We start from the raw sequence: 18,332 nt of genomic DNA, 5'->3' as shown, positions 1-18,332 counted from the left end.
ATATTTTCTTTCGTCTCCTTTTGTGTGCGTGCTTTATGATATATTTATTTATTTTTGCCTTTAGATGAGTAAAGGTAGAGAAGGGTTTGGTATGGAAGCAATATAAAATTGGAGCATGTGTGTGTGTGACTGGAAGAGTGACCCAAAAGCTGGGGCTGTCCTCAGAGTGGGTGGCCCATGAGTCAACTTGCTGATTTCTGAAACAATAATAGAGAGGAAATATGGGTCCTCTCTTGTTCCTGCTCATAAACGTTTTCATTGTGTTCTTCAATAATTATGAGATTCCCACATACATCATATAAGGCTAGTGGTATCCTACATGTCTTCACACCCTACTTTCATCCAAACACAAAACATCATTTCCCAATCTCTTATTGCGTTCTTAACTATGCACCATAATATTATCAGGGAGTAAAAAATTAACTAAATTACCACTTTCGAAAGATATAAGTTTCAAGCTAAGGAGGCATGGGATTGAGAGATATTTTTGTCCGGTATATTTGGAAGTGTCAAAATTACAAACACCTCATCTGCGTAAGATTGGGGCAACCCTTAATTCTAAACATTGAAGAGAAGGGCGATTTTACTTTCACCGTCCAAACACAGTATTTTGTAAAAAAGTCTTCTCTCGAGACATGTTCTAAATTTCTCCTATTATCAGACGACATAAGTCTCAAGTCTTTTCCTTTTTGCTTTCGAAAGGCGTATATATCAAGACATGATGAAAAATCATTACTTGCTCTTATCTTCCATGAAAATTAACCAAATCAATCTCGTTACCAGAGAGAGACGAGACACAACCAACATGGTTCTTATCCTATCAAACTTTACCACCATCTTGAATCTTTTGAGTCTCTTTTGCTTAAATGCTTGCATTTCTCTCTGATCCGAGTAATTAACTACCCCGGTTTCTGTCATTAACACAAGAGATTTTACCGTTGTCGAGGAGACTTTAATTTTTGAATTTTTTTATACTGCTCATCTATTTTAAGAGTCATATTATATATGACTATTAGAGTATCTATAAAGTCAACCAACTTCGATATTGAAGGTTAATGTAAAATTCTTTACAACTTACAGTCTAATTAAATTTATTAAATATAGAAAAAAATAGATCCCTGTTCTTTTTATTTCATCAATATGGACGAAGGACCGCTTCTTTCTGCATCCGTATATATGTTATTGTTACACTCCATAAGTTTTTTATTTCAAAAATATCTTTTTAATATAATGAATTTATAATTTATAAATTTTTTTCTAGATTTGTAATTAACTTCTGAATTATATAATCTGAAAGCCTTTTATGATTAGCTTCCATATTACATAATAAAAAAAAAATTCTATACACGAGCTTTGTTTTTGGATTATGTAATTCGTACGCCTTTTTTTGATACGTGATTAGCTTTTGGATTACATCATTTGAAAGTCTTCTCTAAATATGAAATTAGCTTCCAAATTATGTAATCCGGGAGTCTTTTTTTCAAATGTGTGATTAACTTCTGAATTACATAATCTGAAAGTTTTTTCTGAATATGAGATTAAATTTGCGATTATGTAATCCAAAATATATCCGGATTACATAATCCATAAGCTTATCTCAAATTCAAAAACAACTTCCGGATCCAAAAACATCTTTCGCATTATGTATGGGAGTGACAAAAAAGGATCAAAAGATATTTTCATATTTAGTATGAGAGTGGCACAAAAAGATATGGAGGTGCAGGAAGAAGCAGTATGGAGGAAGAAACTGTTAAGCCCATAAACTTAATCTGACTCTCAAAGTTGTAAACTGCTCCTGTAAGTTCGTCATGATCCAAATAAAATGACAAGTAAATTCATGGCCTATAATTGATTTAAGTCAAATTTAAGGATTTTTCTTCCTGCACTGCTATGATCACTACCTGCACCCTAATACTAACAGCAAAAACACTAAATACCTATCCTCCCTGCACCACGCCACCGTTGCTGCTCCCCACGTCTCCAACTACACCTCTGGTACACTCTTTAAGAGAAAGAAGAAAGAGAGAGACAGAGAGAAAGAGTAAAACAATGGATTTGGAAGTAAATTCGTTCCGAAAGGTATCATATATGTTTGAACAATTTTGTTCAAGAAATCTTATTCTAAAAGACATCTCATATAAGACATCTCCTATATGTTTTGGAAAGCTTATTCTATAAAGTTTATTTTAAAATATATCTTATATGTTCTAGAAAACTTGTTCCATAAATCATGTTCTGAAAAAAGATATTTGGAAGAAGTAATTCGATAGTCACCTATGAAAAGTAAAGTGTTCATTTTAAAATTATGGAGGTGCAGTTAGGAATTAAGGGGGTGGAGGAAGAGAAAACCCACCTTTAATTCGTTTCTTGAATAAGATTCCGAAATTCTATAAATAAAAAAATTTAGTTGGACAATTACTGGTTCTATTGTGGGCCTAATGGACCACTGGTTTGAACAAGTGATTACTGAGATTGGGCTGCTACGAACTTTAACTTCATCAAGAAATGATTTCGGTCTCAAAGACACCAGTTTTAATGTGTGGGCTTCATTCTTAAGCCCATTATTAATTGGATATTGTTTAGTCTTTAACAGTGATGTAAAAAGAGGCTTTGAACCGTGCAAGGCGTATTGATCCACAGAACCAAATGATTATAATTTTTTATGCACTCAAATTTATAGTATCAATTTATATGACAAATGTTGAGTTTGATAGGCATGGCTTATTTGTTCAAGTATTTTTACAATAATTTTTAAATTTTTAATATTTATTTGACAAATTTTATTTATTATCAGGTCATTGGCTCGTTAAGCAAATAAGCTTTGACATATCGAGAGCCAAAAATGTTAACATAAATACAGATATAAGGAAATTTTTATTATATAAGTTTACACATTATAAGAAATAAATAACTAACAATAAATTTTAACTTTTAATAGAAAATGAGGAAAAATTTAAATAATTATTTACCACATCATACTGGTTAGATACACACAGGAGGTCGAAACGGCATCATTTAAATTTTAAATTAAAACGGATAACAACGTAAGAAACTAGAAATGATAGTGCATCAATGGATTCAAACCTAACCTCCACTTCTCGTAAAAGACCCATTTGCAGAGCATCATCGATTTTTACTATCACGTTTTCAGGCTAATATAGGATATTAATACTATACGGATACAGCACAATTATATTTCAATTTTTTCAAGGAAAATTTTTTCTCATAGTTAATTTAAAATATTTGTTCTTTATTTTTATAATTATAATAAAAAATTATATAATAAACTTGAATTTTAAAAAAATTTATGTATTTTTATTTTTAAAATTATATTAGAACCATGTTATAATTGTCAGAAATTTAACAAATATTTTTTAAATTAGACACTTTACAAATACATGTCTTACAAGTTTTAGTGTCCAATTATGTCTGACACGGATATGCAATTTAAAAAGAAACGTGTTCAAAACTCACTCATAGATATAAATTGAGGAATACAGTTAATTTTTATTTAGTTAATTTTTATTTATTTAATAGGTGTCTAAAATATTAAGAATTAGATAGAAACAGGGAGATAGTCGTAAAGTTATTAATTATATTATTAAAGTTCAATTCTAAGTGGATAGATAAGTAAAAAACAAAAGGAAAGATTGAGAGGTTAGGTTCTGTCGGAAATGGGAAAGTTAATAACGAAACTCCATCAGGAAAAATATAGAAGGAACCCTAAATAGACTGTTTCTTCCTACACCTTCATATCTATCTCCATATGTTCTTCTGTCACCTCCATGCACAATATGAAAATACATTTTTATCCTTCTTGTGTCACCTCCATAGAATAGTTTTTGGATTATATAATCTGGAAACTCATTTGAAAAAAGACTTCTGGATTACATAATCCGGAAGCTAAATAAGACTTTCGGATTATGTAATCCGAAAAGTAATCATGCATATGAAAAAAGGCTTCCGGATTATGTAATCCGGAAGCTAATTACAAATTTGGAAAATGACTTCCGGATTATGTAATCTAGAATATTATAAAGAGGCATTTTTGGAAATTCAAAAAGTTATGAAGGTGAGAGAAGAAGATATGGAGGTGCAGGAAGAAACAGACCCCTAAATAATTTAATGGAATGATTACCAGGCCAGCAAGTGGGCCTCTAATGCCAGCCCTAATTTGTGGGTAAATAGTAGGGTGTTTAGTTTTGTATCCAACAAATTTCTTTCTGAACCCTATCAATTTTAAAAAGACTGATTTATCCTTTTTAATGGGTTACTTTTTATGGAATATTTCCAGAATATATTTTTCAAAATTCATGAAATATATTTCTGTTAAATCTTTTCTAGAACAATTTTCAAAATAAACTTTACAAAATATATTATATATATTCTGTAATGTGTTTTTCAGAATAAATTTTTCAAAGAACTTTCCAGAATAATAAGAATTAGATAGAACATTTTGATAATTTTATCTAAATTAATAGAATGTAGGGAGAAATTTGACTAGGTAAAAAAGAAACACCTAAATATTGAATTATGTGATAGAGCACCACACAACACTTCGCCTAACCTTCTTGAGATTAGGCACAATGCAAAAATAATGTTGCCAAAAATGCCTTTCTTGACATGTATATTTTTCATAAATTTTGGCTAGTAGGTAACTTATCTCTAAACACTTTCACTATAAAATGTGTTACTTTTACTGAAAAATTTTCATCCTACATAAGTGTTATCAATTTGACTTTTCTTCAAACCACCATTTTGGTCCTTTAAAGTTTCAAACTCGGTCTTGTTCTATTTTTTCATGTTTCTAATTCTCTTATAATTACCTATAGTTAATTTTTTACATGAGCAATTAACTACTTATCAATTATCAAATCGAAGTATTGTTCCTTCATTAACATCAAAAATACATTTAATTATTATAATACAAGTTAATCAAACATGTTTTGAATCTTGAGATGTTAGTAATAAAATTGATCAAATAATTGAAATAGAAATATAAAAAGTATTGTATTATAGTATGTATTATGTTAAGAATCATACCTATAATTCAGAGTTCAAGTGAAATTGTTAACGTGTGAATAGGACACACTATAAAAAATATTAAATAAAAAATATTTTTATAATAAAATATAATTAGTTATTATATTAATTAAATTAAATATTATTTCAAAAATTAAAAAAATTATTAAATTTGAAATCATAAACTTTTTTTATCAGTTATTAAATCATAAACCTTATATTATAAATCATAAATCCAAAACCTTAAATTATATATCTCAAATCTTAAATCCTAAATCAAAATCATATATCTTAAATCTTAAATTTAAATTTAAATTTTAAATAAAAAATTATAAATTATAATGACAGAGATTTGAGGAGTTAAAGAACAGTATCTCTATATTTTTTTATTATATCATATTACTTGTCTTTCATAAATACATATGTTTTTTTAATCTTTCTTTTCTTCTTGAATCTCTAGGTGCAGTGTATAATGATAATTTTCCATTACATATTTGGAATCCTATCCACAATTATATAGGAACACGTGCAATTAATTGATCCATTCATTATTTGTGTTAATTAACATATATCCTAATGTACACAGAAGAGTATCCACTATTCTTTCATGTAAAATCGCATTGGTTGAGTATCTAGTATGTCCTTCTGTCTTTTTCAACAAAAAATAGAGATAGAGTGGAAAAGGTCTTACAATCTTAAGTCATTGCTGATATTTTATTGAGAGAATATAAATGAAAATAAATGTCCACTAGTAATTATTACAACATATTCTTTTATTTTTATACAAGTTATCAGTTATAGATAATGTTATTTATATATTCTGTTTTATCCTATTGCACTTTTTTTTTAAATAAAAGGGAGATAATAGATTGTTTTTCTTTTATTTTTAAAGAAAGAGTAATTGTAAATATAAAATTTTAATTTTAAATATTATAATGAGTGTAAGGGATTAAAATATATATAAATGTTTTTCACGTGTTGTGAATATAGACTTTCTTTTTTTATATCAACAAGAATGTATTATATTTATAAATGAGTATATATAGGAAATTTTCAACTCTTTTAAACTATATATATAAAAGTTTGGTGTGTCAATGCTAATAACATTCATTCTTTTGTCACACACCACATTCCCTTATATTATACAAGCTAGCCAGAGTAACCTAATAAAGAAGAAAACATTCAACAAAAATAACTCACCCAAAACCTAACTGACCCTTATAAAGAGTACAAAAAACAGAGCTAAAACGAGACGTTAATAACTGAGCATGTTTCAAAAAAGCATAAAACTTAGCAACATATATATACTCCTGACAAAACTTACCAAATGACCAACTGACTCCGTGCCACTTTAAGTCAAACAAAGTCAACAAAACTGCAAACCCTTGCCTAAATCTCCAGTAACATTGCTTATGATCCTTCCTTGATATGGCTGAAGAAGCATTTAAGATAATTGTGAAGCACCACTTTTTAAACCCTGTTCTCACTAGATCTCTTCCTATTTGTAAAAATCAGCTACTGTCATTTGTAGGCCTTAAAGCAGCAGTTTGATAACCAACCTCCTTTGCAACACATTGCTTTGCCTCACACCATTGGCTTTTGCTATGCTCCTTAGAACTTCAATTCCATATTCCAAATTCGTTCAGCTTTGAGTTGTCTTTATTTTGTATTTTTTATTATATTATCATTATTTTTCAGTTGAAACTTGATCGCAATATCTTTTATTGTCATGTTGTTGTAGTTTTCACTTATCTGGTTATATCATCTTCTTCAAACCTGTTTGTCATATGTTCTTTTGTTGTTCTTTCTTAACTTTTCCATGCTCATTCTATTTATACTTGTTATGCAATGTGTAACATCCCATAAATACTTTTAACTATAATATACAAGTTCTACATATAGAAATATATAAGTTTAAAGTTTTTCAAAACCTCTCAAATTTCCTTTCCTAAGAGTAAGACTCAAATTTAGTGGAAATTGGAATACGCACTGCACCAGTTTCTAACTTTTATGTTTCCGTTTCTAAACATTCCCCTGTTTGCTGGGCCATTTAAATTTTCAATATATATAATTACTTATTTATCGGGTAAATAATATTAATACGAGGTCAAATCTTAAAAAATGAAGAACATGTTTACAAATAAAAAATGTTTTAATTCTTTATACTTTTTTTATATTTTTTAGTCTTTGTATTTTTAAATTAAGGAATTTAGTTCTCAAACTTTAAAAAATAAATAAATTTAGTCTTTATTTTTAAATTTTGTGACTTTAAATATACTTGTTAAATATTAATTTTAAGTATGATAAAAACTTTAATTCCAAATATTTGTAAAAGTTTGAGAATAAATTGATTAACTAAAATTAATAGGGTATTAAAACCAAGTTTAAAGAAAAGTATATAGATTAAGAGTTTCAACATTATAAAAAAATTATGCTAAGAACAAAAATAAAACACATACCTTTAATTGGTGTTTCAATTTACTTATACATGTGTGCCATACTAAATTTTATAACTGTGCTTAGGAATTGATATATTTGTACTGTTGAGGTGGTAGTGTTGCCGCTTTCAGGAATTTAATTTTTTATCTCTTTAATGTCATAAAGATTTCGTATTATTTGAATCACTTAATTTTTAAAAATTAAGTATTCATTCTTTGACTTTAGCGTCAGAATCTTTCAGTTTTTAATTTGTGTAAATAAGATTTTCATAATATGTAGTCAAATTATTATGAATTCTTCATTATTATTTCTATTTAATGAATTAATTTTAAAATCTTAATTTAATTACAATTTATGCATTTGGCTCCTCATACAAAATTTTGCAGTTTCCCCCTGCATGTGCAATTAAAGTAACACTTCACTATGTGAGCTTGTAATGTTTGGATGATTACCATGGAATATCTTCAACATGAACAAGACCATATTCACATGAAATTTGTTGGTCATTTTCATTTTCGAAACCTCATAAAGAGTATATAGCTTTACAATATTATGAACGTTTTCATTTAAAAAGAAAATATAGTGAAACATAGGAGTGAGTCAGATCCAACTCAACAGTGGATGCTGACTCTGATCTGGTTCAATACACATGGCTAAACAATTTTATGATGAGCTTAGTAGATAATAGTGAACAAATTAGAAAATGATTCCCAGCACAGAGAAGAACTGAAAGTTCTTTTCTTTATGTTGCTAGTTTCACAAAAGAAAGTGATAATGCGTGGGGTCATTATCATATCTTTAATAACTTGTTGTGCTTATATTCAACTTTTTGCATTTTTTTTTTCAATTCCTTTATTCCCTCGTGCTTATTATATTTCTTTTTATTGGCTATGACAAAAACAACAATGTGTTGAATTCACTTTACTTGGTCTTATTGGAGAATCAGAAATGCTGATGCAAACATGTTCTTGCCTTATCCTTTTTTTTCATTGTCTTGTTTCTTTTTATCAGAAGGAATACACTAACTAATGTTGGATGTGAAGCGTAGTTTTTAATTATTAGGATTTTTATTATTGTTTTGAGATGAAGCATATTTATTTCATGTGTGTTGATTAACAGATTGCTGAGGTATTTGCATTCAAAATTCAAATGTATAATTAATAATAACTAGAATCTTGGGTGGAGCACTTGCGTTCAATTATAGGCACGAAATCCTTATGTCAGAATGAACTTAAAAGAGAGCTTATAAAGTAGTTAGTTGATCAACATGTGGTAGAGCTTAATTACTGCTACAAATTGACCAAAACACTATTTTGTTTTCTTCTGTTTTCCTTCAAAGAAAACAAATATATATATGAAAAAAAAAACAGTAATTGCATTGTTGTTTACTTGCAATTCATGATATATGATATATATATATATATATATATATATATATATATATATATATATATATATATATATTCATTCGTGTTTTTAATCCTTGTGGTTGTACAATTCTTTAAGTGAGATTTTTTTTAAAAAAAATATCCATGGTAATGGCTGACTTATGCATGCTTCGTCATTTGTCCACTTTCTAATCAAACTACACATATTTAATATGAATGAAAATCTGGTGTTGATAAAAAAAATAAAAATGAAAATCTGGAGATAAAACTACTTCAGATTATTTAAATATAAAATTATATCTGATCTCTGTATGTGTAGGTTATTCGTAAATTTGAAAGAAAAAAAACTTTTAAGGTATTTTTAAACAGTGATCTAAAATAGTAAAAATGTTTATATGACAAGTTTACTTATTTTTATAATAATTACTTTGTTTATATTTTTTGTCTAGACATGTGATAAGAAATATTTAAATGTGTAAATCTTACAAAATATTATTTTAATGTAAATTCATCCATTTTATATAAATTTAAATTTTCATTCTTAAAAACAGAATAATGTTTATACACACTTTCTCAAAAATCTTATTTTTCATTTAGTGCACGCCTCTTGGATTTCTTTAGCATCATCAAATTAATATTATTTATTATTGTCATAAAATTAAAAGAGCTTTAGTTTATTTATTTATTTTAATATTAACATAAGGATTCATTCCATCCTTTTCCACATTAAACCTATGGTTTTTTTGAGTTAGTCTCAAAATTTAATGTCCATAATCAACTCTCTTCTATTTCCAACAAGTATACGGTCAACTAATTTTTTTTTCTTCAATTTAAAAGAATAATTAAATAAAATTCAATTTAAAAAAAATATTTTATAAAATAAAAATTATTAATATTTAAAATAGTTTATATTATTAATAAATTATAAACTATTTTTTAATTTAGTATCTAATTAGTTATCAACTATTTTATATTTTAAAAGTGAATTTATGTTTGTCGTAGTTAATGACAAATTTTATTAACAAATATAAAAATACAAAATTATTATATTTTTTTTATCTATCAGTAAAATTTATTATAATTGAACACAAATCAATATCACATAATATATGTCGGTAATTGATAGTCAAAATTATTCTTCGATAATTTTATTAGTATAATAATAAAAATAATTATGATAATAATAATAATTTTCTTAATATTAATAACAATTTTTTTATAATAATACTAATAATTTTATTTTATATGGATATATAAAAAAATTAAATCATTAATTTAATAAATTTATATATAAAGATAATAATAATATTAAAAGTAATTGTGGTAGTAATTACAATAATAATTTGTGCACGAAATATTTTGTTTTAAATGCTTGACGCCTTATATTTAGAAACATCTTTTTTTATATTTTGATGGATACATTTTTTTTATAAAGCTTTCATGTTAGATATTATTATGCAACTTGACATCTCAGCTAGGTTGATACCTCAAACAATAACAATTATCTGTTATCATATGAAAAAATATATTATTGAAAAAAAAGAAAAAATAAAAATATGGGGGATTAGACCAAAACTCATATGTTAACAAAAACTATACAAAAGTAGACTATACATATTCATAAAAAATTCTAATAACAGACTAGATGCAACCCTATTATACCAATGAAATGATTCTCTATGAATAAATCCTAATTTAGTCAACTTATCAGTCATGTATGTCCTTCACAAAAAATATAGGTAATCCTAAACATGATTTTTCCATAGCAAGTAAGACAAATATTTCATCGATTACGAAGCATCTACGGAACATTAGTCCTAGCGGTAAACGCAACACAAACCAAGACATAATCACATTCAAACCAAACATTAATAAACCCCATCTTTTGAGCTTTCTCCATAACATGTATAATTCCATAAAACTCAACAACCACATTTTACTATGTAATGTCTTGTTTAATAAATTTTATGAAATTTCAACAACATTTTGTATATGAATACCAAGGCACACAAAATCAAAAGGGACTGCAATGCGGGTTGGCCTGTCCCGCATAGGTCCGCTCCGCAATTGACCTGCAAAAATGCAGGTCAGGTTGGACTGCCCCGCACAAAGTGTGAGATCATTTCATTGTTCTGCTCCGCATAAGAGATAACCCGTGGGTCAACCCGCATAATTTTTTTTTTCAAAAATTAAAATTTTATTAATTATAAAAGAACTTATTCCTACCACTGGAAAATTAAAGTTTTATCTCTGATTCAATTCATTTAATTAAGATAAAAATATAAATTCAAGTATGAAGGTTGTTAGAAGGCTTGATTAAAAATAATTAAAGTCTTGCTTTGCATCTATTTTTCCTATATAGGTATGTAAATGTACAAGAATATCTTATCAAAGTTTTGCTACAAAATATTTTAATGAAGATGACTAATTTTTTAACTATCTTGTTGAAATTTCTTCTTTATATTAATTTTTTATTAACAAATTTTAAATATAAGACTTTGCTTAAAAATAAATCATTTGACATTCTTCATACTAACTCCATGACTCAACTAAAGGCCTGGTCCTGGGTAACCTCTAAAGTCTAATATGCTTGTTTTTTACTTTTATGACTGGTGTCTTGATCCCCTAGTTTGTATACATTCAATTAAACATAAGTGATTTATTTAGGTTGATCAGAATGTATTTGTTCTAGTTGGAAGTTAGTGACAAACTTTTGAGAGTAGGGGTTGTTTGTTTTTGTGTGATTTTGTATTGGATCAACCCTAAAGGTTCTTATTTATTTATTTATTATTGTTGATAAAAAAAAACTAACTACTTTAAATTATTAAAATAAAACATTCTTTTTTTAATACATTAAATTTATTTTTTTAAAATAAAATAAAATAAATATCATACTGCAATAATGGGTAAATAGAGTATATTTTTTTATATATAAAATAAAATAATTATTTATTTATTTATGAAGGTTAGCGAGCTAACCTGCCCCGCCTCGTTTATGCGGGACGGGCCTAAACAAGTCAACAGTTTAGATTAGTGAGCCCGTCTTATACTTTTGATAACGAGTTACGGATCGACCCGTATGATCCGTCCTATATTGCCATCCCAAAACAAATGTAAGACTTTAAGGTATTTTAATCAAGTACTGCACAATTTTGTTCAAAAGTGTCTATTTGATGAATTCAAAATTTACTCTAAAATAATAATTTATTAATCAATATTGAATCTCAAACAGAAAATTTAAACTTACTGAATATATATCTAAATTAAATTTAAAATATATTTAATTATTTATTGCATTAGTTACTCACAAAAATAAGAAATATGTATTAAATTTGATATTAGAATAAAGCAAGCTTTATACATAATATAATGTAATAGAGGTACTTAAACACTCTCAAGCTTTTGTCCCATATAGTTGTAATTTAAACTTGTAAAAGTAAGATCTAAATTTAATAACTTATATTATATTCTAATAACTAAAGGTGATATATATAATGGAAATATAGTAGAGAGTCTGGCTTTTTTTTTTTCATTTTTCGCTTTTCACATATGAGTTGATAGAAAACCATTATGAGAGTCAGAGTTGTAGTTTGAAGATACACAGCAAGTACTAATTTAAAAGGCAAACACAATCATTCCATAGGCTTATGTAGAATGATATATATGTTGTGATGAGTAAGGCAGGGACTTGATGAAAAAATGTACCTATGATGTAAACAAAGATGTTGTAGGAGTTCGTAAACTTATACATGTGTGCGTGCCTTGAAACGATGATACAGTTTGTTTGGGTATTTGGAGGTATTTGAAGGATAGTAGCACTATCTATACTTTGTTTAGACATAGTTTTTTAGTGTATATTTTCTTTTCTGTTGTATTTATACTGATAAAAAAATATGATACATTTATTTTAAACGTAAAAAAAAGTGAGCAATGTCAAGAAAAAGAGAAAAGTGCAAAATAGATGTAAAGAAAATAATTAAATATATATATTAGGAGCGAAAGTAAGAAAAAATTATATACACATTATTCCTTTAATAATTCAAGACGCATTTTAAGAACAAAATCATGATGAAATTCTAAATTCTAAAATAAACAATAACTTAAATACAATGATTGATCATATACGTCGTATGTGGGGATCGACGAGGTTCTAAAGACGAACTCTCATTCTCTCAATCCTTAATTATGGGATTTATTCCGATAAATCCAATATAATACCACATCACGAGTCGAGACCTAACAGTTTTTCTACACAACCCCTAAATCCTTCTATGCACTTTAAGAAAATAATTAACATAATAGAATACTTTTACTAAAAACTATAAATATATAATCAATATAATCCGTTGTTTCTAAACTAATGTAATATTTTTAAACTTTTTATATTGGTTACAAATGTAACTTGTTATAGTACAACCAATATAAAAATACGTTATGAATTTTGAAAAAAATCACCACTTGGATATTGATAAATATATGTAATTTGAAATTTCTGCATGAATATTTTTTTAATAATGTCATAATGACGCATCGTCATCACTTTTCTGAAGCTAAAATAGTCATTAAAGTTGCTATTTATTATTAGAATATGATCAATACTAACAAGTATTTTCTTGTAGGGCTTCTTTTCGATTTCTAAGGAGCCCCTGAACTGAATGTTGTGTGTAAAAGTTAGAGTTACTTGCACTTTTCTTAATTTTACTTGCTTATTTTAAACAGTAATAATATAGGAAAAAGTGAGAGAGATAACAAATCGAATATAAAGTTACGGAAACAAATTTAAACATATGAATATCATTTTGCTAGATTGTTATAAACTAATAGAGAAACTGACAAATTGTTTGTATGATATACTTTACCCGCTATATTGAGATGACTCTTTAGTAGCTCACGCTTTACCACGACAAATGCTCTTATTGTTTATTCATTGTCACTCTTTTTATTTCTAAAACATAATTTTAGATATGATCAGAAATTATATCTAAAAAAGGTTGATATAATTCCTATGATCCCAAATAGTTCAAACAACAGCATTCCATAGATTTTGTCTGCCCTGTGCAACTGATTCAAAATTTACATTAAGTGGCTGCAGCTGTGGTTTTGTGAGCCAATTGGATGGGCTGAGGGTTTGGTAAATGGTTTAGTAGATGGATGGCCCTGTGGTGTATATATCTGGCACGGTAGGAGTAACTCTTAGCTTGTGATACAAGAGTAAGTGTATGCGTGAGCCAACAGTTGTATCTGAGTTTTGAGTATTGTATAAAAGTTGGGACACCCTTCAAGTGTTCTATTTTAATTTCATTAATTCATTGCTGATAAAAAAAAATTCAAAGTTAAGAGAAAAGTTAAGAGAACTTGTTCTCGAATGGGGTTGGGGTTCAATGAACTATTGAGATCACTCTTCTTCTTTCTGAGTCGATTGGTCGGATTGTGCTTCAGTTTCCTTCCTTGCAAGCTCCTTGCTACTCCTACTCGTCTCATCTCTTGGTCTTCTCGTAGTTCAGACTCGGGTGGTACCTGCAGAAGGCACTTTGATGCTTAAGTCAGTAAAGATATTCAGCCATCGGTTGTCAGAGCACCGTATATCATGACGTACCTGGATCTTGGAATGTGTGTTATTTATATTATTCTAATGGGTCTTCCTTATTGGGTTAAATTAGGGAGTTTAATCATGTTTAGAAATACATTACTTAACTTTTAATCGTGGATTAGCTTCACTGACTTTGTTTAAGCGTAATTAGAATTGAGATGTCGGTTAATCCATTAAAATGAACCATAAAATCAGTCGATCCAGTAATAGAGACTCAGACATGTGATCAGTCGTACAACCCTCACCTCTATAAAACTATAAAGTGGGAAAATATAACCTTGGAAAACATAAAGGGCGATAAAATGTAAAGATGAAACATATAGAAGTGAAATTTATGTAGAGAAACATTGATTTAAAAAAATGTAAATATAATTTACCAAAGAAAAAGGGCAAAACAAAGGGAGGTGGGATACAGCGATTCAATGGCTGACTCTGACTAAAGTATGTATACCAGTTACTTGTCTTACTGAATTACTACCCTATTTAATCTTTCTTATGCGTCTGAACTTGTAAATTAACTTTGTTTAATCTGCTTTGGGAAGTAAACTATTATAGCTGGAAGCATATATCCTAACATTCCCTGTCTATGTAAGTTTTGGTAGATTAATTATTTTGGTCAGGGAAATGAATTTCTAAAAGTATATACTTTTAGAGTTATGGGCATTTTGTATTTAATCATAATGACATATATGTGCCGTGACAATGTAACTTTTTTTTCTCAAAGAGAACCAGTCTTTCTCTTTCCGCAAAAAGACAGCAACTCATGTATCTGATTTTAAAAAATCTTTGCTGCACGACACAGCTGTACTTTCTGTTCCTATAAATGTCAGTCTTCAAAGTCATTCACTTCCCAACCTTCTCAAATTCTTTCCCTTACATAATTTCATACCTGCTGTTTGTTCCTAGCTCTCTTCTAAAACTTGCTGTATCACCCAGCACATTTGTGGCAAGGTTGTTCTCCACTCTATATCTAGTCATGGATATTGAGTCAACAATGGAAACAAACAAGCGAGGGTTTCTTGCTCATTGGGGAAACTGCCTCAAGGCTTTGCCTGGGAACATCAAGTCCATGGTTATCAACTTCACAAGGAGCATAGCAAAGATTGGAAAAGATGACCCCAGACGAGTATTTCACTCATTAAAAGTTGCATTTGCTCTTACCTTGGTTTCCTTGTTTTACTACTCGAGGCCTCTTTATGATGGCTTCGGAGTTGCTGGAATGTGGGCTGTTCTGACAGTGGTGGTTGTATTTGAATTCAGCGTAGGTAAGTGGAGACATTATAGAATAATGCACAAACACACTCATGTATATTTCTCATTATTATATAATTAATGGCCAAAGTCTGAAGAGTATTAAAGTAACATATGATATGTTTGGTTCCTAATTAACCAGGTGCAACCCTCAGCAAAGGTTTGAATAGAGGATGTGCTACATTATTAGCTGGTGCTTTAGGGGTTGGAGGGCAACACTTAGCTACTACTTTTGGAGAAAGAGAAAAACCTATTGTTCTTGGGATCCTAGTCTTCATTCTAGGTATATATGTAAATACAATATTAACAAAGAAAATGAGCTTCCGCATGGATTTGAGACTAACATTTGCTTCCTAAACAATGTGCTAAAGGATTTGTGTTTGCAGCCGCAGGAGCTACTTTTTTCAGATTTTTTCCGAAGATCAAGGCAAGATATGACTATGGGGTGGTGATATTTATCTTGACATTCTGTTTAGTTACTGTCTCGGGGTATCGAGTGGAACAACTCTTTGAGCTTGCCCATCAGAGACTTTCAACAATTTTAATAGGGGCAACAGCTTGCATGGTCATCTCCATTTTCATTTGTCCAGTATGGGCAGGTGAAGACCTTCACAAGTTGGTAGCTTCCAACGTAGAAAAGTTGGCAAATTACCTAGAAGGTATCTATATTCGAACCACCATTAGTCACATGCTTCTTTCTTGTGTTTCATGTGTTAATATCTGAAGCTCTGATCATCTTTCAGGATTTGAAGTGGAATATTTTCATTGCTCAGAGGGTAAAGAAAAATGTGAGAAGTCAGTTCTTGAGGGATACAAAAGTATTCTCAACTCCAAAGCAAGTGAAGAGTCCTTGGTGAGTTTATTTTTCTCTTCTGAGATATTATTCAACATTTTTATTTGATAGATTGATCAAACATTAACATTATATATATTGCACAGGCAAATTTTGCAAGGTGGGAACCGGGACATGGCCGTTTTCGTCTTCGACATCCTTGGAAGCAGTACTTGAAGATTGGAGTACTTACTCGGGAATGTGCTTACAAGATTGAAACCCTTAACAACTACCTTAACCCGGAAATCCAAGTAAGACATCATTCTCTCTACGTGAAAAACATGAAATATTTGAGACGTACTCACTTCCATGTCTATTTTCAAAAGAATTCAAGCTTGGTAATAAGAAAACAATTTTAAACAAATTAACTGTAATATACACGCTGATAAAAAAAATGTACAGTAGTGAAAACACTTCAAAACTAAAAAGTAATTTCAGCTTTATAAGCTTGAAGCTAATACATACACGCATTTTTGTGACTGCAGACATCTTTGGAATTCAAGTGTAAAGTTCAAGAACCATGCACAAAGATGATTTCAGAGTCGAACAAGGCGTTAAACGTAATATCTTCATCAGTCAAAACAATGACACACCCATCAGCTGCCAAAAGCCACATCGAGAATTCAAAAACTGCAGTTGAAGACCTCAAATTTGTCCTTGAAACCGTTTCTTTGGAAGACGCTGATCTGCTAACTATAATCCCAGTTGCCACGGTTGCTTCAATTCTCGAAGAAATCACCAAGTCAGTGGAGAAAATATACGAGTCTGTTTCCGAGCTTTCTGACTTAGCCTACTTCAAGAGTGTTGTAGAATCCAATGTTTCACCAGAGAAGCCACACCTTCTTCATCGAGGTATCGTAAAACCTGTTGTGGATATTGAAACCACTGTCGACCACGTTGAAATTACGATCCCAGAGATAACCACAGACTCGCCAGAAAAAGAAAAGACACGAACAAAACCCTCCGAACATATGTAAATAGTTAACACTTGAGACTAGTAATAATTCGTCATTGCTCAACCTTTTTATTCCTTAGTTGGGTTAACTAGTCTCCCATCTAATTTTACTCCTGTAATGTGCAGTAGTTAAATTAAGGTGAGAAAATTTTTCATATTCTTACCTTAATTTCATTTCTTTACGTTTTCTTTGATGTTCTACTGTGACAGGTTGTGCCAGCTGTCATTTTATTTACTTAATTAGCTGCAGAAAAGTAAATGGTAAACTAGCTATGTTCTCAGCCACATTTGGTGCTTTGTCTCCTTTCTATATACATGTTGTATTCTACTTTTTGTTGATATTTATCGTAAGCCACACAAATTGTTTGAAACAACATTGACATGACTATTGTGCCTAGCTACGTTAACGTGGAACTCTAAAAGCAAATTGCATGATTTCCGAACAAATTAAGATTAATTTAATTGCAAAGCCAAATATTAATACGTACTTTATCAAAATAAAAGGGAAAAAAGAGAGTAAAAGGGGATGGACTGTGAAAAGTAGTAGTCAATGTATACTTCTCATGTAACTTAAAAGCTAAATGCGAATTATGGGCGGAAATAACTAAAATTAGATTAGAATATGCATTTATGTTATGATTTCTTCTTAGGTATTTTAAGGTATTGGGTTGGAAATACATTTATATAAGTAATATAAAACTTACTTTATTATTAATAGGTTTTATAATATTAAATTATATCTAAAGTCCATTAAGATGGTAAGAAGAAAGGAAAGGTATTAAACAGCAAGAAAATAGTAGAGTATATATCTCCTTACTGAGCGTGTCCTTTTCCATCTTCGTCAATGTTCTCACT

At 29.1% G+C, this 18,332-nt stretch overlaps 1 protein-coding gene across 1 annotated transcript; it reads left to right on the top strand.

The window, feature by feature from the left end:
* The first annotated feature begins 15,297 nt into the window (after positions 1-15,297).
* On the top strand, positions 15,298-17,762 carry LOC137816219 (aluminum-activated malate transporter 8). The gene is made up of 6 exons (XM_068619295.1): positions 15,298-15,704; positions 15,833-15,973; positions 16,077-16,349; positions 16,434-16,543; positions 16,630-16,773; positions 17,008-17,762. The coding sequence occupies exons 1-6, from the start codon at positions 15,416-15,418 to the stop codon at positions 17,497-17,499; spliced, it is 1,449 nt and encodes a 482-aa protein (XP_068475396.1). The 5' UTR covers positions 15,298-15,415; the 3' UTR covers positions 17,500-17,762.
* The last annotated feature ends 570 nt before the right edge of the window (positions 17,763-18,332 follow it).

Source organism: Phaseolus vulgaris, chromosome 1, assembly GCF_000499845.2.
Source record: "Phaseolus vulgaris cultivar G19833 chromosome 1, P. vulgaris v2.0, whole genome shotgun sequence".
NCBI lineage: Eukaryota > Viridiplantae > Streptophyta > Magnoliopsida > Fabales > Fabaceae > Phaseolus > Phaseolus vulgaris.
The sequence above is the reverse complement of the archived record's forward strand: the minus strand, read 5'-3'. Positions and strand labels throughout refer to the sequence as shown.

What these genes read in the sequence shown, in the direction of transcription:
- LOC137816219 (XM_068619295.1), top strand. Translation starts at nt 15,416, where the DNA reads ATGGATATTGAGTCAACAATGGAAACAAACAAGCGAGGGTTTCTTGCT. An exon ending in GATCCTAGTCTTCATTCTAG is followed by an intron (nt 15,974 to 16,076) that starts GTATATATGTAA and finishes TTGTGTTTGCAG; the next exon opens with CCGCAGGAGCTACTTTTTTC. An exon ending in AAGCAAGTGAAGAGTCCTTG is followed by an intron (nt 16,544 to 16,629) that starts GTGAGTTTATTT and finishes TATATTGCACAG; the next exon opens with GCAAATTTTGCAAGGTGGGA.